Source organism: Nothobranchius furzeri, chromosome 12, assembly GCF_043380555.1.
Source record: "Nothobranchius furzeri strain GRZ-AD chromosome 12, NfurGRZ-RIMD1, whole genome shotgun sequence".
Lineage (NCBI taxonomy): Eukaryota > Metazoa > Chordata > Actinopteri > Cyprinodontiformes > Nothobranchiidae > Nothobranchius > Nothobranchius furzeri.
The window spans coordinates 17,907,004-17,931,968 of NC_091752.1; the positions used below are offsets into that span (position 1 = coordinate 17,907,004).

Here is a 24,965-nt window from a genome sequence, read left to right on the forward strand (position 1 = left end):
ATTACTGCCACCAACTAGTGCAGAGTGTGGTCTGGAACAGCAGCCTCAAAACAACTGTGGTGTTTCACACCTGAGTTCAATTTCTGTAGCCACCCCCAAGCCTGATTACTGCCACACCTGTTTCAATCAAGAAATCACTTAAATATGAGCTGCCTGACACAGAAGTAGACCAAAAGCACCTCAGAAGCTAGACATCATGCCAAGATCCAAAGAAATTCAAGAACAAATGAGAACAAAAGTAATTGAGAGCTGTCAGTCTGGTAAAGGTTATAAAGCCATTTCTAAAGCTTTGGGACTCCAGCGAACCACAGTGAGAGCCATCGTCCACAATCGGCAACAACATGGAACAGTGGTGAACCTTCCCAGGAGTGGGCGACCGACCAAAATTACCCCAAGAGCGCAGAGACAACTCATCCGAGAGGTCACAAAAGACCCCAGGACAACTTCTAAAGAACTGCAGGCCTCACTTGCCTCCATTAAGGTCAGTGTTCACGACTCCACCATAAGAAAGAGACTGGGCAAGAATAGCCTGCATGGCAGATTTCCAAGACACAAACCACTGTTAAGCAAAAAGAACATCAGGGCTCGTCTCAATTTTGCTAAGAAACATCTCAATGATTGCCAAGACTTTTGGGAAAATACCTTGTGGACTGATGAGACAAAAGTTGAGCTTTTTGGAAGGCAAATGTCCCGTTACATCTGGCGTAGCATTTCAGACAAAGAACATCATACCAACAGTATATGGTGGTGGTAGTGTGATGGTCTGGGGTTGTTTTGCTGCTTCAGGAACTGGAAGGCTTGCTGTGATAAATGGAACCATGAATTCTACGGTCTACCAAAACATCCTGAAGGAGAATGTCCGGCCATCTGTTCGTCAACTAAAGCTGAAGCCATCTTGGGTGCTGCAGCAGGACAATGACCCAAAACACACCAGCAAATCCACCTCTGAATGGCTGAAGAACAACAAAATGAAGACTTTGGAGTGGCCTAGTCAAAGTCCTGACCTGAATCCTATTGAGATGCTATGGCATGACCTTAAAAAGGCGGTTTGTGCTAGAAAACCCTCAAATAAAGCTGAATAACAACAATTCTGCAAAGATGAGTGGGGTAAAATTCCTCCAGAGCGCTGTAAAAGACTCGTAGCAAGTTATCGCAAACGCTTGATTGCAGTTATTGCTGCTAAGGGAGGCCCAACCAGTTATTAGGTTCAGGGGGCAATTACTTTTTCACACAGGGCAATGTAGGTTTGGATTTTGTTCTCTCCCAAAATAATAAAAATCATCATTTCAAAACTGCATTTTGTTTACTTGTTGATCAGAAACATTTTGTGTGACAAACATGCAAAATAATAAGAAATCAGGAAGGGGGCAAATAGTTTTTCACACCACTGTAAAAACCCTCTTTGTAGAAGCAAATCACAATAAATGGAGAGAAAAAGCAGATATTTTGCTAAAAACGAGGCTTCTTTGTAATCTCCTCAGGCGACGTGTGATGGGTAAAGGTGTGGAACACTGATGAACCAGCTGATTATAATCTGTCTCTTAAGTTTTTCATGCAGGCTGAACATGAAAATAGTCTCCTACACCTAACTCCTGCATTAACTTCTGATAGAAAATAAAACCGTGAAACTCTAGGATTTAAACAAAAACATTCGTGTTGCTGTTATCCAATCTGAGGCGAGATAACAGGAAATAAGACTCCAAATCTTGTCATCTGAGACCCAATACTCACGCTGTGCCCTATGACCCTCAGCGAAGTGCACTTGGGACAGTAAGCATTGCGTCATCGACCGACACGGGCCAAGATGTCGGTCGCCGTTTGTGCTACTTAAATAAAAATCTTTATTCACAACTTTCAAACTAGCAATTATTTGACAATGTTTGTATTTGTGGCTGTCCACAATAAAACCTTGGATGATCAAAAATATAATTTGTTGTCTTATAATGAACTTTTTTCATTCTGGGTGTAAGAGGAAATGAAAAAATATTGAAGATTTTATTTTCCAAAAACATTCCAAATGTTTTTTTTCTGATCAGGAAGGTAAAAAATTCTCATTTTTAATTCAACATTTTATACTTAAATCAGTCTGTAAAATTGTCCTGAATGAAGTTAAAACAACCCTACTGGCATGTCTTGTCCAAAAATACTCACCGTCGGTTAACAATATATTCCCACGGACATGTAATGCCTCTTTCCAAAAGACAAACATTTGATTGTAATCATATGTACACAATAATAAAATACTCAATATTTAGATAATTTTATCTGAAAATACATATTTTTCAGAGAGGGCTCTTGAGCCATTGTTTCGCTTTCTCAAATTTTCCAAGCAGCAATTGATTGTGGGTAAAACCCTCTGCTGAAGATGCAGACTTGGGCAAAGTGTGGATGAAGGGTGCAAAAGGGGCGTGGTCAACATCTGCACTTGAGGATTGGGACACTCTTTGCACACCTGGACTGGTTGGAAGGGCACAAGGGTGGAAAAGGGTGAAGGTGCAAGCATTGAGACTGGGCCTGAAGTCCTCTGATGTGGCTCACTTTGGTTCCTGAAAATGGTGCACCAGAGCTTTGTTTCCCCAGAATATGACTTACAAGGCATTCATTCTGAATAAGAGACCACTGCAAATGTATTGGTTAAACGGTTATCCCACACCTTTAAGGGAACCGAGTACTGTTGCTGCATGAATATATGAAGCTACAAAGGGGAAATTAAAATGCTAGAGATAGCTGAGTTTCAACCTGCAACCTTCTTGCTGCGAGGCAACAGTGCTAACAACTGTGCCACCACGCATCCTATGTTCACGTAATGATGGCTACTTCCAGCAGGATAATGGACCAGGTCACAAAGCTCTGAACTGGTTTCTTGAATGTTGTTTTCCACAGACGCCACAGTCACCGGATCTCAGTCCAGTCCACAAAAGATCTGATTTTTGGCCATTTCTGGTGTGTGACACACACACACACACACCTTTAAATGTTCACGTAGTGCCATGTAGTTTTATTGATACCGAGGCTCATTCAGTAGGACGGCCAGGATCATCAACCCTTGACCTGTCGGTAAAGTTGCATCAAGCCTCAGTCCACGTTTAGAAGCACGGAGAAGTCCACTGCAGCTGCTTTTAAAGATTAAATCTACAAAAACCATTTTATACATTAAATATCACTTCGGTTTCACTGGATTTTCGACTTTAGAAGTTCACCTTTGTGCCTGAGTGGGCTGAACTGACGCCGCACCTTAGAAAACAAACAAAGCTGTTGTGTTTAAAACCGTTCAGCTGTAAAACCTTTATGACACAACAGCCCTGCAGCAGCGGCTAAAATCCCAGGCCCTGTGCCTCCTGGTGAGCTGCTGTAAGGTCCTGTTTTCTGTTTCTATAAATGCCACGTGGGGTGCAGAGGTAATGCTGGTGGTTGATTTCTAAATATACTCTGAGAAGAAACCGCTCATTTGAGTGCTTTAAGGATGAGTCAGTCAAATGGCTGTAAGCTCAAATGGACTGCCGTGTGTCAACATGCACCTGATAACAGGCAGTGGGAGGGGAAACCTTTACTGAACTTATGCGAATAATAAAACTTATTAGATTGGAACTATCTCGTGTCCTTTTTAAACCTAATTAGAATATTTAAGCTAGCATAAAACAAATCTGTGTCTACAGCAGCGTTGTCATGATCAAATACGTTTATAAACCTCAAAATTTTATTTCCTCATTGCGGCTAATGTGATAAAGTAAGTTATTTAAATGTTTACACATAATGAAATATTTGTGTTGGAACATTTATAAACTAAATATTCTGATCCTTAGCAGGTCTTAAAGTGAGGAAATACCACCAAATCACATGAATTTACAGGCCTCAGTTGGCAGATGAAGAAAATTTTGGTCCCTAAATCTCAGATACTTTGAACTCTGGAAACAGGCCTACTGAAGTAAACCATGGGGATGTTTAAATAAGGTTAAATTGCTGTAATTATAGCAATATTACTATGTAACACCATTATGTAATGTAATTACTATGGGCGGGAAGTTAGTGAAACTGAAAAAGCAAAACAAAAATGGTGGCGGCTTGTTTGAAACCGCTTTGGCATTAACTTTAGACTACTTACTTTCCTTTGAGCCAGGAGCAGATCGAGATACTTGTATTTGCATCTTCAACAGTGTATGGCAGACTGCCTCGTTGACTGACATCCGTCGCGGTGAGCACGCCACGTTGTTCGTCGTCTAATAGCACGGGGAGACAAAGACAATTGTAGATTCTGCCCCACGGCTCATGACCAGATTTTATATCCAAATATATTGGATGGCTTGCCAGGCTAACAAGAAACGAGGAAATTCCAGATTGCTGCTTTAAAATGACACTTTGAAATTTTTACAGCGTTAATGAAAGGCCACACAGCCCTTATCGCCCCCTGTGGCCAGAGTATTCCATTTGCAACTCCAGACAGGCATGCAGCTCTGTTGGGGGAAAAAATGAAGCTGACATGCCTGGTGCTGCAGTCTGGTTCTAGCACGCTTTAGATCAGGAACACAGCTGATTTAATTTTAGTGACGAATCACTCTTGTAGACATTAATGAAGGCTGGGGAGATGTTTCAGCTGTTAGATTAAGGTGTTAAAAAGACGAACGCACAGGAAGGAGATAGGTTTTGTTTTTGGTTCTATAAGCGGACACTAGGGGGTGCTAAAAGCAAGCCAAAATTACCTAGGTGCCCTTTAAGAAAAAAAGAAGACTGTATGGTTGTCTCACCCTCAACCTGACCAATCTGAAAATTTTAATGGTTTAGAAAACAAAACTTTTTAAATGCAGGTTTTCACAAAATAGGCAGATTATTAAAAAAATTGTTTATTAATATCATTTATACAAAGCAAACACTGTAGGAGCAGCAGAGGGCCAGATAGTTGGTGTGTGTGTGTGTGGTGTGTGTGTGTGTGTAGAAGTGTTCAGAAGCAGGGAGGGGGAGCAGGCCCTGATTCTCTTTCTCTCTCTTCACCAGTAACCAGCAGACTTGTAAATTGCTCCAAACTGATATTTTCTCCTCAGCGATTGCAAAAAAATAATAAAAAATAAATCATTTGTCCGAAAACTTGCTGAGCGACAAGTGATCAAAAATATTTAAATAATTGGAGGGTATTTGTGAACTTTGTTTTCTTCCATTCACTGAGGCTAACCACACCCGTCTCGGCCTCAAACGTCGACAGAGTCCAGATTCCCTCTTCTCTTTAACTCTCCTGGGTAAACGGTTTAAAAGTGCTAAAGATACTCTCCCTCCCCCGTCTCATTCTGAAAATACAAACAATGCCTTTTCAGAAGTCTTCGCCAGTGAGAACAAACAAATGTGGCAATAACTGCTTTAACTTTACAATATTTTTTTATACAAGAATTAAGGCCAATCCTATTTTTACAGTATGTACAGTCCCACCCCTAACCATGAATACATAAAGACACATCAAATTTTATGGTTCATAGATCTAGAGGTCTTCTGAAATGATTTTGTAATAGTTCCTCAGCTTAAATCCATGTGCCTTCAGCCAGATCTCCATCCTTCTTCCTGTCTGCAGTTTATTTGTCCTTTTGCCAACAGCGTGTACAGTAGTGCTTCGGTTTGTAAACGAAAAAGCCAAAGAGGAGCCGTCGTTCACTCTTCATCTGTGCAAACCTAAAACGAACAAGGAGATCAGATGAGTGAATCGTGAAAGAAAGGTTGTCATCAGAATGGTAAGTCTTCTCACCTTGACAAACGTGTGATCGAGGAGCATGCTGGCCGTCCAGCGCCGTTTGGGTTCGCTCTCGAGGCAGTGGCCAAGGAAGTCCTTCCCCTCTGTGCTGAGCTTCTCGGGGATGGGGGGTTTGTGGCCCATGCCCACTTTGTACATGATCTGAAAGTTGTGCTCGTACTCGTGCCAGGGCCTCTGCAGATTGAGATAAGAAGAAATCAGTGAGGTATTTCCTTGTAGGTTTTTTTTTTTATTTCAGCTTCCTTTAGGGAGAAGAATGGAGGAAGTGAACATGTTGGGGCAGTGAAAGGGGGGATTTAAGCATTATAAGGCGTGAGCAAACTTTACTGGAAGTTTTAAAGAAAAGGTTTGAAAAGAAACTTGTATTCATCAAGTGGAAGTTTCATTTACACTCTTTTGATCTGGTCTGTATCAGAAAAAGGTGATAACTGAAGTTCTGACTGACCCCTCCATTTCTTGATTTGTGATTTCAGATATAGTAAGAGATGATTGTTGGGAGCATGTTTGCCATATTGCTTCTAATGTTCTTCACAGAATGATGGTAATCAATTAATTCAAGATTTTATTAGAAAATAGAAATTTTAATCGCCTCTGAGAAGTACAAACCCTGGAAAACCTCATCCAGTCATTGTGAACGTCCCGTTCTTAATGATTTGACCATGATCCATCAATCAAACTGCCCTCTGACCACCCCTCTGCGTGTACTCCTCGTTGTGCTCGAATCACCTTTTCTCGTCTTGGAGCAGCTGAACAGGAAGTGAAGTGAGAGCCGGTCTAGCTAGCGTAACTGGTGCAATGTTCCATTCAGTTTGCAGATTTAATTTAAGGAGTTGTTTCACATGAGCCTCTTTTAGAAAACATCGACGCCAGTTTGCTGAAAAGCTGAGCCGGCATCTGGGAGCCTTAGGTCGCTCATAAGTGGTCAAACCGTGGCGGCAATGTGGAACAATTGTTTCCTTTTCATGAAAGAATATGCGATGTTGGTATGAAGGGGTATGGGGCAATCTCTGTGCTACTGCAGACTTCTATTCAGCATGAACATAACTTGCTTTTTATTGCGATTGAAGCCACGCTCATCATTTTTTAACAAGCCGCTCCTAAAGGTGTCTGTCCTCCACAGTCCCTGTGCATCTCTGGTAATCTGATCTCCAGCCTTAACGGAAGGAAGCTCATGGAGCTCTGCTTTGCTCCAGTTTATCATCTCAGCTGGTTCTGTTTAGAAAAAGAAACTTAAAGCCCGTGTTTACTTTAATTTTCAATGTAGTTGCCGGCCGGAGTTTGGCATCAACTCCCCACGTGATCATGACACCCCCCCCGTTGCGCCAAGGCCTAAACATGCAGCGTGTTGGCACAAATGCCATCAAAATTCCCGCATCACCATGCAACATTCATAAAACACACCGTGGCGGCAGTATTATGCTGGTTTGCAAACAGGTGTGTCTTCTAAAAAAGGCTATGAGGAGTTTAGAGTCCAGTTCTGTTCTTGTTGGAAAACACTTATGTGACGGACCTGTTGTAAGTGAACGCAGCCTGTCCTCTGTCGGCTGGCAGAGCTGTTTGTAAACAGTTTGATGCCTTAATAGAGTGTGTGTGTGTGTGTGTGTGTGTGTGTGTGTGTGTGTGTGTGTGTGTGTGTGTGTGTGTGTGTGTGTGTGTGTGTGTGTGTGTGTGTGTGTGTGTGTGTGTGTGTGTGTGTGTGTGTGTGTGTGTGTGTGTGTGTGTGTGTGTGTGTGTGTGTGTGTGTGTGTGTGTGTGTGTGTGTGTGTGTGTGTGGCCTTTCAAAAAGAGAGAACTAGTGGTAGGAGGTTCAGGGTGGGTTCTGGAAGTGTTGACCCCAGATTGCTGCTGGCGCTGAGCTGCTTTGATTTTGAATAAACTCAGAAAGCTAAAACTGCTTAGTTTCTCATCATAAAAACAACACATGCTGTTAGCTAGCACATTAACGTGTTATACGGTTATGAAGGTGCATCATGTTAAGAATTATAGGAGTATAGGTGCCAACAACGGGTCGAAGATGTAAAACGGAACCCTCAGGAACAAGCATTGCGTGTTCCTGTATTCTGAAGGCGTGGCTTGAGGGGAAAAGGGGATTGGACCTTTGACTTGTATTCAAAAAGTAGCTTGCTTTAACGGCAAGAAAAACATCTATTGCACCTTTAAGACAAATCATCTTTATCTGCTATCAGGAAATATCTCTGATCACTTCTCACCTTTCCAGTCACCATCTCAATAAGGACGCAGCCTAAACTCCAGATGTCTGCTGCTCGTCCGTGACCTTCCCCCTTCGCTCTTGTGATGACTTCAGGTGCCATGTATGCTGACAAATTTAAAGACAAATAAGCCTTATCAACACACACAGGGAGAATCTGTGCCTGAACAATTCTAAACAACACTGAAATGTAACTAGGTCAGAATGATAACCAGGAGCTCTCCTAATCTCTGGTAGGTGAAATTTAAATAAGCAGAGCCAAAAGAGGTCACGATGACTTCATGTGGATCTGAAATCATCAGAGTTTATCTTGCTCAGAGTCAGAATGTCTGTTCAATATAAGATTAGACTGAAAATAAACATAACAGGAACCAGAAATCTCTGTATCCGATCAAGGCTCATGCAATTAGATTATTTTTAATCAGTCACTGAGAGGAAAAAAACAACAAAAAGAAAAAACATTATTTTTAGGTTAAATGTGTCCCCCCCCCCCCCCCTCTGAGATCTGTTTGCTGAATGGCTGGCATGAAGATTAGTAAATAGTCTCAGGTTTGATGTCGGGTCTTTGCTGATGGTTTCTTCTAAGATCTAGGGTTTTCTTTAGTCCCATATATTACATGAAATATGGCAAAACATGCAGATTTATGAATGTTTTGGCCGATATCTTGTTTATAAAAAGATACATAATTATTTTTCATCATCTTTTGTTGATGCAGCTATGGAAATTGTGTGTGTGTGTGTGTGTCTGCTCTGTCTTCTCGATCCCCAGTGAGTCGTGGTGGATGGCTGCTTATACTGAGCCAGGATCCTCTGGAGGTTTCTTCCTGTTAAAAGGGAGTTTTCCTCTCCACTGTCGGTAAATGCTTGCTCAGTATGAGGATTGCATCAAGTCACTGACACTAGTCAGTGACTTGATGCAATCTGCTGGGTTCCTTATACAGGAAACCTTTTTCTGATTGGCTTAATGAACTGTCCTGGATTGGAATGTTTACTATGTGAAGTGCCTTGAGACGACTCTTGTCGTGATTTGGCGCTATATAAATAAAATTGTGATGCACCGATATTAAATTTTGGGCCGATACAGATATTAAGATCACTGTTAAGGCTGATAATTATTGTCGATACAGATACACTGACATTAATGCTTCTCAAATCAGCAGATTTTGTATAGAAAATTATTAAAGCTGAATTTACCGTATTATGTACACACAACACACACATTTATGCTTCTGAGATGATTACAATCACTGTCACATGACTAAACAAATACACATCACCACCCCTCACCCTCTGAAACAGATAAACATATGGAGACGAGATGGAAAAAAATATCGGTTGTTAATATTGGCCCGGTTTTATTTATCGGACCGATACTGATATGCTAAAAAATGACTACCATCATATCGACGCCGATATATTGTCCATCCCTAAAATAAACTGAGTTCATTGAAACAAATAGGAACTAATGCCTGTACAAAACACCTACAGAGACCCTTTTAACTGGTTCTATTTGGAGTTTTCTCTTATATACAAACAAAAGTGTTTCATCACTTGAGTTAGGTGGATTTATTTACTCTCATATTGATGATGATGGCTTTTGATAAAACGTTTCAAAATAATAAATGATTGGAATGAAAAGGAGAGAAAATATGTACAAAAAAATCCCCAAAGACTGGAGAACAACTGACTTTTGTACAAACCCACTTTAAAAGGTTATCTAAAAAAACACACAGCAAGGCTGAAAACTACCTGAAAGGACTAGCACCATGACAACAAAAGCACATAACGACTGAACCACCAGGTGGAGCACCTGGCTCCAACTACCTGCTGTTCCCAGCGTGCTGTTCACCTCCCCCGGCATGGTGTGAGTGTTGTTCCTCAACTTGACCGAGCAGCCGAAGTCACCCAGTTTGATCAGACCAGATGATGTCAGGAAGATATTTGCTCCTGTTGCAAATAAACAAGACTCAGTGACAGTTTTATGAGGACAATCGCTGAAGAGGTCCGATGTTGGGAAAAGACAGAATTATGATTTTTCAGGCAGAAATTTGGTTTTCAGTTTGATTCACGAGTTTCTTCAAATCAAGCTTTAACGCATTATTCATAAAACTACATTTACAAACATGACAGGAAATGACATCATACTATCAAAACACTAAAAGCTATTACTCTAATGCAAGGATTAAGACTAGAATTGGATGTTTTTTTTTCCACACAAAAGCACCGCTCTAACACCGACACATTTTATCTGCACACACACATTTGCTGTGAAGAAAGAAAACAGTCTTTTATATGGCGCCTCTCAAGATAACAAAAATCACAAGGCGCTTCATAATAATAAAAAAAGGACAAAAAAAAAAGAGTAAAAGGGAAAGAGAAAATGAAAAAGAAAGGCGATCAGTGGATCCAGGGAAAGACAACATTGCGTAGAAAGAGCAGAAACAAAAAGAGGGTAGCTGCAAAACAGTTTGTGCCATCAGGAAAAATAAAATGTCTGAAAGACGAGAAGTTGTGCTTTCAAGTCTGCCTAGTCCTATTACGGTAAAGTCTTTTCTGCCGTTTCAGAAACCCAGCGGATCAGCCTGTCAGTCCCTCCCTCACACACGAGTGATGCTGATTGAGGGACAGAAAGTGAGCAAAAGAGAGCAGAGAGCAACAATTGTTCTTTAAAAGATGGCCACACCCATAAATAACTTACGCTAACGTAGGGCCGGGCGATAAGGCCTAAAATCATAAATAACGATATATTGCGGATTTCACCTCGAGAACGGTAAATGGAAGATAGCTACAGGTATGTGCAGAAACAAAAGTTGTCCACTAGATGGGGCTGCCCTGATACCGTAGCTCCCCGCTACCACGGTAACACTTTTAAATCCATGAATGCGTAAAATAAGTTAGATTCTGGGTCAGTCACACAGCTTTTACGATCACATGGTGTCTGAACGAGTGGATTCATCCTCATCCAGCACAGACCTTTGATATCCCGATGAACGATGCCGTGTTCGTGCAGAACGTTGATGGCTATAGTGATCTGTTTACTGTAGAGCCTGATAACGTGTTCCTGGAGCCCCAGTCTGGACACCTCCTCCAGGGTCCCCTCGTCGCAGTACTCCATGAAGATGTACATCTCCTCCTACAGGTGAGCACGTTCACATCGTCGGCTTTAGTCTCCGGCACACGTGACATGGTTCCATGGTTGTATGCGAGCGTCTTACCCGATGGAGCTCTACTCCGAAGTATCGCACCAGGTTTGGGTGTTTGATGCCTTCGAATATTTTCAGCTCATCTGCAGTCTCCTTGATGGTTTTGTGATCGTTCGGCTGGAATCGGATCTATTTGAAAACAATTAAGTTTTATCTCACAAACTTTTTAATTTAAATAAACTGAACTGAATACTTTGTGCTGCATACCTCCTTCATCGCCATCAGCTCTCCCGTGTCAACGTTGATGCAGGTGTACACCTTCCCGTACTGGCCCTCGCCTAACCCAACACAAAACACAACATCACCATCTGCTGGTGTTAAAGGAGGCGAACCAAGACAGAACGTTCGTACCGATCTTGTTGCCCCTCTGCCACTTGAAGGTCACCTTCCTGAGACCAACGTGCATGACATTGTCGTACGACTTGGGTGTGTGACAAACTTGGCCGATGATGTTGCGCTGTTTCATCACGGCATATCGTTTGTCTTCAAACTTGCGTATAGAGCGGCGGACGGTCTCCATCGGGCTTTGTCGTGCAGCCATGTCTGTCAAGAGGAACAGGAAGCGGAAGTCAGTCAAAGCTTTTTAGATTGTATTACCCATCATACAAAAATCTGCACCCACAAATCTGACACTATTGTCCTGAGACAGGAAAAGGTAGAATTCCTGTCCCAAGTGGAGGAGTTTATGTGTCTCTAGGTCTTGTTAACCAGTGAGGGAAAGACGGAGCGGGAGATCGATAGGTGGATTGGTGCTACGTCCGCAGTGATGCAGGCGTTGTACCGGCCTGTCGTGGTTAAGAGAGAGCTGAGCCGGAACGTCAGAGCTCTCCATTTACCGGTCGATCTACGTTCTAACCCTCATCTATAATCACCAGCTTTGGGCAGTGACCGAAAGAATGAGATTGCAGATACAAGCGGCTAAAATTAAGTTTTCTCTGCCGAGTGTCGGGGTTCTTCCTTAGAGATAGGATGAGAAGCTCGGTCATCCGGGAGGGGCTCAAAGTAGCAGCAGCCAGTTAAGATGGCTCGGGCATCTAGCCAAGATGCCTCCTAGATGCCTCTGGTCCCGGAGAGCTCCAATCCAGCATGTTTTAGTTGGTTCCCTGGTCCAACACACCTGATTCAATAACTAAATTACCCGTTTAGTGGCTCATCAAGACTGTTAATCAGCACTGATTCAATTCAGATGTGTTCAAACAGGAAAAACACTAAAACCTGCTGGATGGGTGACCTTGAGGACCAAGGTTGGGAACACCTGCAGTACTAAAGCTCTTTTAGAGTCCTCCGATTCTGAATGACGCTCTACAAGTGCGGGTCATTTATCATTTCTCGGCCCTCCTGGGAACGCCTTCGGAGGAACTGGCCCAAGTGGCTGGGGAGAGGGAAGTCTAAGCGTGTTTAGTGTTTAAGCTGCTTTTCCCGCAACCCAACCCTGGATAAATGGAAGAAAATTGTAGGAAGATTATAGATGGATGGATAAACCCATCAGACATTTGTTATGATTACCTTTGGACTGGCTGATGAAGGTACGGAGCTCCCAGCTTCTGCGTGCAGCACCGTTGGGATCTCCCTTTGGATACGATGGCTCTGTAGCAAAATTTAAACCAGTTTACACACACACACACACACACAGTAGCACTAACAGCCATGCTGATCACTACACACTCCCACCTTCTCTTTCCTCAGTGGGGCTGGAGTGGCGGCTCAGGGATTTAAAATGCAATTCTGCCGCAACTGAAGACAGACGATCATTCTCGTGGAAATTTGATCCCCTAACAAAACAAGAAAGTCAACAAAACATCATATTTGTTTCCAACTGATTGCTTAAAATAGCTTTTTTGCCTTCATAGATACACAAATTCTACCCTTCTGCTTTAACTCATACTTTCATCAGAAGGCTGCGACAAAAAAAATTAAAGAATAGAAGCAAAACAGAGATTTTATTTAGAATTTGCCTTTGGAAGTTAATCAATAGTTCATCATGCGTCACTGTCATTCCTGCCAGGTTAGACTGCTAGTGTGAGGATTCTCATCTCAACACCACGCGCTAGAACACCAGAGTCTAAAAGCAGCAAAGCACAGCATCAAAGCAAGATGGATGCAAACAGAACTAAAAGCAGACCATTATAGACCACTCTGAGGTTTCAGTTCATTCATGCAGTCACAGTCTCTTCCCAGGACCAGCTATTAGGACGTGTGTAAGGTTTCATCTTGTCTGTGTTTTGCTCACAGCTTGAAAGCTTTTGGAGCTTGAAACATTTCAGAGGCTGAATTCCATGCAAATTGTATTTTAAAAGCATTGTGAAGGATAATTAAGGATAATTTGAGTCAGAACGCCATGAGATGGAGGCCGCATCAGTGACTTTTTATCTTTGGGAAAATGTCTCAAAATAGCATGCAAAAAATATATATTTTTTGAAGTTATATTCCAAAGATGACACACTTGTGAAGAATTGGGATTTTTTTTAGAATTACAATCCATATCTGTCACAATATTAAACTGGAATGTTTTATTTTGTCTACTTAAATTTAACATTTAAACAACATGTTGGCATGTTGGAAGTAATCTGTTTGGCAGAAGGCCAGGTTCTCTAGTTGAATAAAAACCCAGACATGAGCTTTCCCTGTCCCCGTGCCTGGGAGCTTTACAACGGCTGTGATCCATCACTGAAGCGGTCTCTCTGAGCGTTTCTGCTAAGGGCAAAGCTACCTGATGTCATTGGGGCTGCTGCTGGCTGCTTTCATGTGGCTGTGCTCCCCCGGGCCCTGAGGGGCGGGGCGAGGCCCGTTGGGGAACTGCTGGTTCCGGAGGTCGCAGGGAAGACTTCGAGAGCTGTGAGGTGAAAAGACAAACCGAGGAGCGCTTCCTTTAGAGGTGGGACGTGTGCAGAGCTGTAAGTGTGTGTATGTTTGACTGGCTGTGAGATAGACGCACTTGTTCTCAACAGCATAAACATTTTTAAAGAATTAAAAAAGAAGCAAATGCACATGGAAGCTTACTGGCATTAAAAGTAAAGTCGTTAGGGAATGAAAAAACCAAGAAAGCAAAGCCATGCAGCACAGAAATGTTCCATTTAAAACATTAAAGGCACACAAGCTCTCAGAAACACTTGAGCTGTGGCAACCCACCTGAAGCCTTCAGCATTTGGGATAAATAAATTAGGATTTGGTGGGTCGCTGTGACAGCGGACAGGAGCAGGGACCTTCACGGGACGAGGACTATTCCTGGGAGCTGGCAATTCAAAAGGGACAATACTGAAACTCCATCAGAGAAAACACATCTTTAAATAAAATTCAATTAATCGCTCGTGTTAATTTGTCCAGAGATAAAAAGGTCTTTGTGCAGCGACTAGTCTGGTACAGGGGAATGTAAAACAAAAAACAGTCCTGAGGCATCTTACCGATGTAGAGGCCAGTAACTGGGCTGTGAGGTTTACCGATCACGTGTCCGATACATTCATTCATCAAGGCCTGCAAGCTCTGCAGAGGGAGAGAATGAACACAAAGATCCCATAATCTTCTAAGGCCGGGCGATATGCAATCAATTTTTATCAGTTCAACAGTCTAGAAATCTAGACAGACAGTTGCCTAAGCAAAATGAATTGGCTTTGCACGTCGAATGCATAATTTCACATAAATAGGATAGCTTGCCAGGCTAGGTCCAACACTGATTGACAATCATTTCTAATCGGTTTGCAGGAGCAGTCCCAAAAGGTTCTTTGTGAGATTGTCGTTTTTTTTTATTTTATTGAGTATTTAATGCGTCATTCAACAAACGGCTCAACTGGTTTAAGCTGCAAATGTGAGAATAGGGGCACGCATGGGCACCCCCCATCGCCTGCTGGTTCTGGAAGATGTCACTCAAAAATTAGAAGCAAGCATGGAGATGCTAACGGAGGCCATTAACCCTCTTATGACCATAATTATAAGCAGGGCCGCCTGGTATGTTTTTTAATCTTATGGCTGTAACATTGTAATAAAAAATGCAAAGTGTGTGTAACTCTTCTCCTTTTTTCAGAACAACCTCAGCTTTCAGTGTATGGTTTGTATTTAGAATTTATTTCTATTAAAGCCTTTAAAAAATCAGCTTAAAAGTGAAAAAGCAAAAAAACGGATTTGAATGTTTTACATTTATTACTGAACAGGAACTTCAAAATGACTTTGGCAAAAAAACTTTGGAATGAACAATTTAAACTTTGAACTGTAAAACATCTATTCTTAAAGTTAGAAGCTTGGTATCTTTTTTGGCAGTTTTTAAGACCATTTATTTTTGTAAACTTTCAGACGTTTTATTTCTTTTATGTTGCGGGTTGTTCAAATAAAATAAATAAATAAATAAAAAGACCGAACAAACATCCATACCCTGGTTCACTGGAGATCTGTCCTTCATGGTCACTGTCTTCAGATATAAGCCTTCTGGGACACCTAATAGATCGTGTTGATTTTCTTTGAGGCATTTCCATAATTTCATGCTGGCTTTTTATGCTAATTAGCTTCCCCCTTCCGTTATCCGCAAGCAGGATTTCCCCTCGTAGCGATATTTTATTACTCTGATTGCTTTATGCTATAGATCGTTGGAAAGCTGCTTTTATGTACTTTTAGGAACCGTTGGAATTTTTTGAATCTGATCAGCCATTCAAAAGTTATATAACGGAGCATTTTGGATGACAAACTCAGCACGTCTCTGAATCTGTCTTGTGATTTGTTGAGCTCAAGACAGGGAATCCCGGTGGCTACCGTAATATATTACATATGCACGAAAAGCCCTATTTTTAATCTTTTCAGCACTTTTGGAATTTTTCCTGATATCTTAAAGGGTTCAGGAATTATGGTAATGAGAATTGCGCATGTCAAATCCTGTCGGCGGCGACAGGTTGGTAATAAGAGAGTTAAAGAGATGCATCTGAGGGAAATTTAGAATTATTAATTGATTACTGACATGTTGGATTGTGAACTTAAGACTTATTTTGGACTAACTATTTAATTGTAGTACTATTCTTGGACTTCTGGATATAAAAAGACCATTCTGTCAGTGGTATGAGGCTTCGAATGGCGAGTTAGACATTTTTTTGAAGTTCTGAGTGGTTTGATAAAAATGTTTTCCATCTACAGTTATAGATGAATCCTTGATTGCCATATATCATTGGAATCATATTAATCTTAGCTTTTAAATGATGCATGTATGTGCATAGAGATAGTGTTGCAGAAAAGATTATGATTTCACATAGAAGTATTCAATGTCCCATCTGCCAGACTAATTCACAGGACTAAAAAAAGATACCACTCATAAAAAATGATTGGCGAAGGGTTTGGCCTATTGTTGATGGTTGAATAGTTCGTCCGATTGCCCAACCTTAACAGGAAGAGGCACTTTTGACCCATCGGCCAATGGTAGAAAACGTTGCCTCAGCAGAGGGGGGCAACCTTCACCTGTTAATGCAAGTAAGATGTTGATCAAAGGTTTGAAGCTAATTTGTGAAAGCTAACAAGAGTTATGGTGAGAGGGTGACGCATCTGAGGGAAAAATTGAAGGTTTTTATTGGTACATGAAGTTGGATTGTGGACATAAGACTTTTTGTGGACTAACTATTTTATCGTAGTACTTTTATTGGACTCATATAAATGTAAAAAGACCGTTTTTGTTCAAGACAGCTCTGTTCTGGCAATAATCTGAGAATTCAAACAGTGAGTTGTGCATTTTTTTGAATTATCGAGAAGCTTGACAAAAGTGTTTACTGTGTCTTCTGTTATGGTTGTCTCATGATTGGCATTTATCATTTGAATCACAGGAATCCCAGCTTTAGTGATGTATAATATGTATACAGTATGTACATAGAAAAATAATGCATAAAAGACACTGGTTGGACATGGAAGTTTATAATGTCCCATCTAAGAGGCTAGTTCGTAGGCATTAAAAAAATATTGCTTTAAAAAAAATTGGTGAAGGACTTGGTCTATCGTCAAAAATCAATAAATTCGTCCAATTGCCCAACCTTAGAATCTACACAACAGAAAAAATAAATAAATAAATAAATAAAAGAAAAGAAATAAGGTGGTAATCTTACCAGGAAGTCTTCTTCTGGTAATGCAGATATAAAGGCGGGTTCGATGGCCTGAAGGAAGTCAAATCCCTGAGTTGCCCACCTGTAGAAAAGGAACACCTGAGTGAGATTGTGTGACTTTACATGTCACATGGATAGTAAAAGCCTGCTTGGGGAGGGAGAGCTGCTGTTTCTCATCGACTTTGCTGCATTTCTATACAGATAATCAGACTTTAGAATCCAGGACTGATCTGTGGTTTGTCGATAAACACTTATGACCCAGTTCTACAGGAAGCCTTGTATGTTCACACTTCCCACTGCACCAAAGGTTTAGTAGTGATGCTGATGTATAGGTTACACTGAACTCCAGACGTGAGTGTTTCTCAACAGGATTTGAGTATTTTGATTCTTCTCATAATTCTGTTGCTCTACTAGCTTTTGTTGAAATCCTGAGCCCAAGCATACCAAATCATACATTTAGCCTCTCCTAATGTCTCTGGCTGCTATCTCTTTAGTGGGTTTATTTTATTTTTATAGCTAAAAGACGACCTGCACTGAAGAGCTCGTACAACCACATTGTAATTACCTCAGCTGGAAGCAACTCTCAACTTTTGTTCTCCATTTATCTGATGAAAGCAACTAGGAAGGAAAAAGGAATAGCCCACCAGTCTACAAAAACTCAGGGGTGGATGATATGACCGAAACATAATGTCACGATTTTTCAGAGTATTCCGACGATAACAATAAATCTGACCATTTAACAAATTATAAAAAACATTTGTTGTTATTTAATTTTTTGGCAGTAATACTATGGCCCTATGAAATCTTTTTTTTTTTGTGCCAAACTCAGGTTTTTCTGAATTCCACATTCCCATTCTGACCATTTTTATTAACCTAGAAAGTAGGGATGGACAATATATCGGCATCAATATCTACTGCAAACACTAGCCCAAGCTACTGCTAACACTAGCCCGAGCTACTGCTAACACTAGCCCAAGCTACTGCTAACGCTAGCTCGAGCTACTGCTAACATCCTTATTGGACAAGACGAAAACAAAGAAGAATGTTTGAGCACATGTGTCGTTCCAGGATGTCCTAGGAATATTACAACGTTGAATGCCAGATAGGTCCATAGCCTGCTCTGTTGAGTTATCTGGAAACTGTACATGAGGTAAACCGGGCTATCGGCACACAGCTCATTTAATATTCATGTCTTAGCTGAGTGGGCGGGACTAACCTGCATCTCCATTATAAGGATATATTATGAGGTTTAGTTGGCCATTTATCAGGGCTCCAGGGCTATTTTGAGCCCTAACAAAGTTTCACATGCTTTACAGAGTTTCCATTTGTAAAACAAAGTTACACCAGCTAACAGACCTCGCACCCAACCACAGGCAAAAATAAAGACGTGAACTACTGAAACACCAGTGAGTACACGTAAAAAGAAAGTCTTGTCTCACCTGGGCTTGGTGCCTCTACCACTCTCACATTTGGTTAGAACATATGTCATCCATTTGCGTGCAAAAGCTATGTAGCGTTCCCCGATCCTCTGTCTGAACTCCCCTGACATCAGGCGGACCACCTCCTTGTGGTACTGTGAATAAAACAAAAGTAAACAATTCAACTAAAAAACTAAAAACACACACTAGTGTCAGGATTATAAATCCTTAAAAGGCTTTTACCTCAAAGGCAAAGTTGTATCCCTGAATCATGGCTTCTCTGTAGTACTGATTCAGAGTGGCCGACTCCGATTCCTCCATCTCCGCCTCAAACTCGGAGGTGAACATGAACTCCACCTGGTCGATGGCTTGATCTATCTTCAGGCATAGTTGGAGGGCTTTGTTCTGACGTCAAAACAACAATCGTGAAAACAGAACACTGCTTCTGCTGATTTAGGATGTGTGGTATTTAATGGAACAGCAATGAAGGGTTAGCGTGTTCCCTTTTTAGGGTAGGTGATAGCAGCTGCAGCAGAAACAGATGTGAAATTAGGACAGTGAAACATAACTATCTCTCCAGCAAATACCTTGAGATCTTCCAGGGCGCTAGCGATGAGAGGCTGACTAGATGTTTGCTCCCGGCTCAGAGTGAGCACATCCTCCATGGACTGCTGAAAAGCCTTTCGCTGGGACACCAGGTGAGCCGACTGCATCACGATCAAGAGCAAATTCTCCACCTGGAAGACACGCAGCGTCAGTAAATTGCTTCTGAACACCACAGTGCTGAACAATAAGTCACACCAACCTTCATGGCCCTTAAAGTGTCGACCGTTTCCATCTGCGGGACCAGTTTGAGGAGCTTTCCATCCCACTGGGCCCAATCAGAACCTGTGGTGGAATCCCCAGCTCCGTGTTTGCTCATGAGCAGGTAGGCTTCATACTCGGCTATTTCATCGGGCTCTTTGGAGCAGTCTTTGCCAGCGGCGGCATTCAGGAGCTGCAGGATGAGAGGCCGCTGGTCCATCAAGCCACAGGGGACGAAAACCTGCAGTTCTTCCAAGCCTGGTATCTGAACCTGGAGACAGAAGGTGGATTTTCGAAGAGACATAAATTACCCAAAGACGAAAAAAAAAAAAAAAAAAAAAAACAGAAACATTTCAATTTCTTTAAAGATAATTGAAAATCAGCGCACCTTGACATAATTCCCCTTTTTCAGTGCCTCTAAGAGACAAGTCACCCCGCTGGTGATGCTGAAAACTGCAGCAACTTCCAAATCCTGGAGACAGGACAACAGTTTGTCAGAGCACAGTGGGCAGAATGTGGCTGTGACTTTCTCGTTTCAGGCAGAGTGACTGCTGGTTCTCACCTTGCGAAGCATCTTGGCAAAGCCCAGAGCCTTGGATGCTCGCTCCCGGGCCTCATAGAACAGCTCCTTCAGTGAGCGGCTAGTTTCAATTACCGACCGCCTGCACAAATCAAACAGTTCTAAACACCAACACAGGGGCTAAAGTTTTTGAAAAAGTGAAACCTTTGATCTTGCATACCTGATCTCGTCCAAAGCTGTGCTATCATCTGCACTTTCCCAGAATTTATTGCCACTTTTCAGCAGACCGGCATCAAGAAACTCTCCAGTGGATTCGAGCAGCATCCCGGCAATGTTACTGCACAGAAAATCACAGGCATCCATTCGGTTCACTTCACAAACAAGCTCAGTTTAAATGTTTAAGCTGTTTAAAGTGTTTCTGAACGGCCAGTGTCTTACCTGCAGCAGATAGTAGTCAGAGCTATTTACGTTTATAAAATCAGAGGGAACTTCTCATGAAGGTGTCAAACTAACGTTTTCTCTAAAAATAAGCTTCTAAAAAATCTTAATGTTTAAAAGAACTCTCATCTTAACAATTTTTACAACAGGTCAAGTGAATTTCTGTAAACTTTTGCATCAAGTGGCTTTCTGCAGGTACACAATGATGGCCAGCTGTAGGGATGTTGGTGAAACTCTGGCAATACGATACGTATCACGATACAGGGGAGACGATACGATACATTCAGACGGACGATGTTAGACTGAATTTTCTGCAGGAAAATTCAACAAACAGTCCAAACTGATACGTAACATGTTTAACATGAGGTATTTGAACCATAATAGAGGGGTTTACATTTAAATGGTGGAAACAAAACCCTTTGCACACTGCTGCCAACTAGCAGTCGGTGTTTGAATTGCACCAACAGAAAAGAAAACACACAAATGTTTGCATGAAAATTCTTCCAAAAATTCAATAACCAGCTATCGATTATCAATATAAAATCGCAGGAACAAACATCGCGATAGATTGCCATATCGATGTTTTCTTATATCCATAACCAGCTTTGTTGTAATATGACTCGCAGAACAACGGAAAATGTGTAATACATGAGGTGACGCTGCAAGTCTGACTTTGGCAGATTTACACTTTTTGATACAAAAGTAATTTGATAAAAAAAAAAGTATACCATACCATCTGTGATGTTTAATTTGTGAAATCACAGGATACAGAAAAAGTTGGGTTGTGTAGAAATCTGTAATATGTTTGCCATTGTTTTCCATCTTTTGGCTTAACTTTCGTATTCGTATTTCCACCAGACGTGTAAGCTTCGAGTATTAACAAGGGTTGTCCCGTTCCGATATAGATATCGGCCCAAAAACAGTGTATCTGATTATATCGGACGGCATCAAAAATCTCCGATATAAGCAGGCCCTTAAGATTCACATTTTTGCAACCAATGGTAAAGAAAGAAAAAGTCATTTTTTATACTGTCTGTTATTGGTTCTTGTTCTCAGATTGAGTAATATCACTTGATCAAGACTTTCATACATTCCACACCCATGAAACAGGTAAAAGTAAGTATGACTGGTGCAGATATCGTATCAGATAGATATCGGTATCAGTCAATACTGAAGGCTGCAATGTCGATATCGTATTGGAAGAGAAAAAGTTGCATCGCGACATCCCTAGTCTCAACAAGAACCAAGCACGTCACTCCTGTTCTCAAATCTCTACACTGGATACCGCTAAACTACAAATTCAATTTCAAAATGCTTCTACTAGTTTATAAATCACTCAATGTCAATGGGCCAAAATACATGTTGCATCTCTTTCCAGCAGAGCTCTGAGATCCTTAGGAAACAGTCAGCTGGGCCAGAACCAAACAGGGTGAAGCTGTTTTTAGCCGTTATACTGCTCACAGATGGAATCAGCTTCCTCAGGACCTCAAATCTTCCCCAACTGTAGTAACTTTTAAATAAATATTAGAAACATTCATGTATTCATCAGCCTTTGGATGAATGTTTCTTATGCTGCACTGTAACCGCTCAGCTTTTAACTTTGCCTTTTTACCTTTTTGTTACTTTGAATGTATTTGTGTATTTAAATTTGATCAAATTTAATTTGTGTAGTTTAAATTTGATTTTAAAATCTGCTGTTTTATGTTGTCACATTGATATTAGTGTTTTATGTTCTTGCACCCGGAAAGCACATAGAATAGCTTTTGTGTATAAAATGTGCTTTACAAATAAAACTGCCTTGCTTTTGCATAATACATGTTTTCCACATGAGCTCAGCAACGCGTCCCTCCCCATTGGAATCGTTTTTGATGCGAAACAACAGTTACAGTGTTCCACGCAGTTGGTCTTGCAAGGTCACGATATCGCCAGAAATAATGATGCTAGGGATGGGTACCTTTGACATTTGAATCGATTCGGTACTAATTCCCGGTACCTAGGAATCGATACCGGTACTTAACGGTACCAATTTTTGATACTTTTGAGTGTTTATTATTTTAATTCTCTTTTATAATTAAATATATATTTTTCTCAATATATAACAATATTTGATAAATAAATAATAAATTTCACGATAAATAACATTCAACTGTTTGTATTTTAACATCGTCCTTGTAGTTTTATAAGCTGATAATTAAATTGAAGCAAACATCTTTACTGTGAACTAAATTTACTGTCTATCTTCATTACTTTTGCCATTTGATTTTACCTACTGGGAAGTTAGAATTTCAGAGGAGAAAGCGAACGCACCATTAGCTGATAACAACGGTGGCAATGGAAGCTAACATATCAAGCTAATGTTATCTTAAACAGTTTATCTAACTGCTGGAGCAGATTAAAACGATGATGCCTCACACTTAGATCGTTGTCACTGGTTTCATCTTCACCCAATCACCCGTCGCATTTAGTAAAGTGAAGCCAAACTTTAGAGCGCGTTCATGTTCTAGTCGGAAATTCGGAGTTCCGAGGAGAAAGCGAACGCACCATTAGCGGAACGGAAGCTAACATATCAAGCTAACGTTATCTTAAACATTTTATTTACCTACCGGAGCAGATTAAGATGAGGATGTCTTAGATCGTTGTCACTGGTTTCATCATCACCCAGTTACCCATCACATTTAGTGAAGTGGACCCAAGCTTTAGCGTGCGTTCTTTCTACCCATGCTGCTCTGTTTACAACTTGCTCGCAGGGACCGACAACATAACGCTCTTGCGCATGCGCAGCTGTCTTGGCAAGTTCTCGTTATGAAGGACGGGTACCGAAACGAGGCACCGTTTGAAATGACGTGAATCGGTGCTCAGTCGGTACTGTTGAATTCGGTCGGTACCTTAAAAAGTACCGAATTCGGTACTCATCCCTAAATGACGCAGATTTTTTTTTTTTTACTAGTTAAGCACTTCTGGGATGTGTCCAAAATGTGACAATTTGCAGCAAGTAAAAACACACCCATCAGCTATAACAGCAACTAATTGTTGCGTACTGTGCTTTGCGAAAGTTATGCGAAGCTTACGCGTCCGGTGGAAAGGCCGAGTAGAACTCCTACTTGTCCAGAAGAAAAGAAAATTATTAAAGGTTTGCTTTAGTCACCTACTAGAGCTGAGGAAAATAATCAAATAATCGATGCATCGGGATGCGGACATAAACGATTCTTCATCGTAGAAGAGTACGCCATAATCGATTATAGTGGAATGTAGTTTTGTTTTTTTAACGGCGGCACTAGCGCAGCATCCAAATCTGTCAGAGTGAGCGTCCTCCACATTTACCTCCGCCTTAATGTGGTACTGCAGGGCTGAGCGCTGGAGTTGTCACCTGAGACCAAACCGGAACCGAATCAGCCCAACCGGTTCTGTTTGATTTGGGCCGTGAATTATGTTAATTGAGCGGGTTGTCGTGCGGCGCGCTCCGCTCGCTCGATCAGCGACAGAGAGAGAGAGAGAGAGAGAGAGAGACTGTCTGCTCACACAAGAGAGACGATCGGAGGACGCTCCTCCACACCGATGCTCCAAACACGCGTTATTTTCATAATTTAATTATTATTTCTCCTGGAAGCGCTCAGTCAGACTGCTTGTTGTAATGTAGGGAGATCCGGTCTTGGGGAGGGGGCGGGGTCAGTGACGGCGGCTGCAGCGTGATCGTCTGTCTCTTTTATTTAGGGAGACGGATAAGTTAAAAGGAGAGGGAAATGGAAGTTCTCGTTCCACTTTATTCTTTTGTTTCATGATGATAAACTGATGTTAAATTCAGCTTCAACAGAAGCTGGGAGGAAGCGTTGGTTCATTTTAAGTTACAGGAGGTCTTGTCTCCTATCTGCTCCTCCTGAGACAGCATGGACATGAGGGTCACATGGTGAGGGTCCCACAGGACAGGTTAGTGGAAAGGTTTGTAGTTAGCTGGTTAGTGAAGGAGATCCATCAGCTGGGTAATTTAATCCTAATCCAGCCCACAGCCTTCAGCTGGTGTTCTTATCAGGAAGAATAAAACACACATCTTAAATATTATTGGAAGTGTAGAATTTGTTTTGTGTTTTATTATTTTCTGCATCAAACAGAACTTGATTCATTCTCCAACATGTCAGAAATGAACCACTGGGTTCAAATGAAATTAAGTCAAACATTTCATTTGGTGTTATTTCTGACACCCTTCAACTGTGGCATAAATATTGGACTCTAGAGCTGCTCAGAGACATTAAACACTCATATATGAGCCCATTATGGATTTTATTATTACATTATGTGTCCTGAAGGTTTTCAGTACTTTTTTAGATTTTGTGAGTTTTTGCAAAGCGTGTTTTTCTCAGCCTGAGGCGTGGTGTTGAACGAGGAAACAGATGTTTTACTTTGTTAAATCTTAAATGTTTAAAATGTTTTGTCCTAACCTGTTGTGAATGGAGAGCTTTTGAGGAATGGCAGGTTGTGTCAATTACGTTTTAGATTCAAATCAATTCAAGTTTTTTTATATAGCGCCAAATCACGACAAGAGTCGTCTCAAGGCAATTCACATAATAAACATTCCAATTCACAGT

General features: G+C 41.3%; 1 protein-coding gene across 2 annotated transcripts in view; it reads right to left on the reverse strand.

Moving 5' to 3' along the window:
• Window positions 1-5,345: 5,345 nt before the first annotated feature.
• map3k4 (mitogen-activated protein kinase kinase kinase 4) overlaps window positions 5,346-24,965 on the reverse strand; it is a 37,786-nt gene continuing 18,166 nt past the window's right edge. For both annotated transcript variants that reach the window (XM_054734759.2, XM_015941797.3), the window contains exons 6-26: window positions 20,168-20,284; window positions 19,990-20,089; window positions 19,816-19,899; window positions 19,429-19,698; window positions 19,211-19,360; window positions 18,867-19,028; window positions 18,645-18,778; window positions 17,209-17,287; window positions 14,545-14,623; window positions 14,273-14,375; window positions 13,854-13,976; window positions 12,815-12,915; window positions 12,650-12,730; window positions 11,495-11,686; window positions 11,351-11,421; window positions 11,156-11,272; window positions 10,914-11,073; window positions 9,765-9,887; window positions 7,942-8,048; window positions 5,726-5,905; window positions 5,346-5,652 (exon numbers count right to left, since the gene is read on the reverse strand). In XM_054734759.2, coding sequence (XP_054590734.2) covers window positions 5,632-5,652; window positions 5,726-5,905; window positions 7,942-8,048; window positions 9,765-9,887; window positions 10,914-11,073; window positions 11,156-11,272; window positions 11,351-11,421; window positions 11,495-11,686; window positions 12,650-12,730; window positions 12,815-12,915; window positions 13,854-13,976; window positions 14,273-14,375; window positions 14,545-14,623; window positions 17,209-17,287; window positions 18,645-18,778; window positions 18,867-19,028; window positions 19,211-19,360; window positions 19,429-19,698; window positions 19,816-19,899; window positions 19,990-20,089; window positions 20,168-20,284 — 2,554 coding nt within the window. In that variant the 3' untranslated portion in view covers window positions 5,346-5,631. The remainder of the gene's footprint in view (window positions 5,653-5,725; window positions 5,906-7,941; window positions 8,049-9,764; window positions 9,888-10,913; window positions 11,074-11,155; window positions 11,273-11,350; window positions 11,422-11,494; window positions 11,687-12,649; window positions 12,731-12,814; window positions 12,916-13,853; window positions 13,977-14,272; window positions 14,376-14,544; window positions 14,624-17,208; window positions 17,288-18,644; window positions 18,779-18,866; window positions 19,029-19,210; window positions 19,361-19,428; window positions 19,699-19,815; window positions 19,900-19,989; window positions 20,090-20,167; window positions 20,285-24,965) is intronic.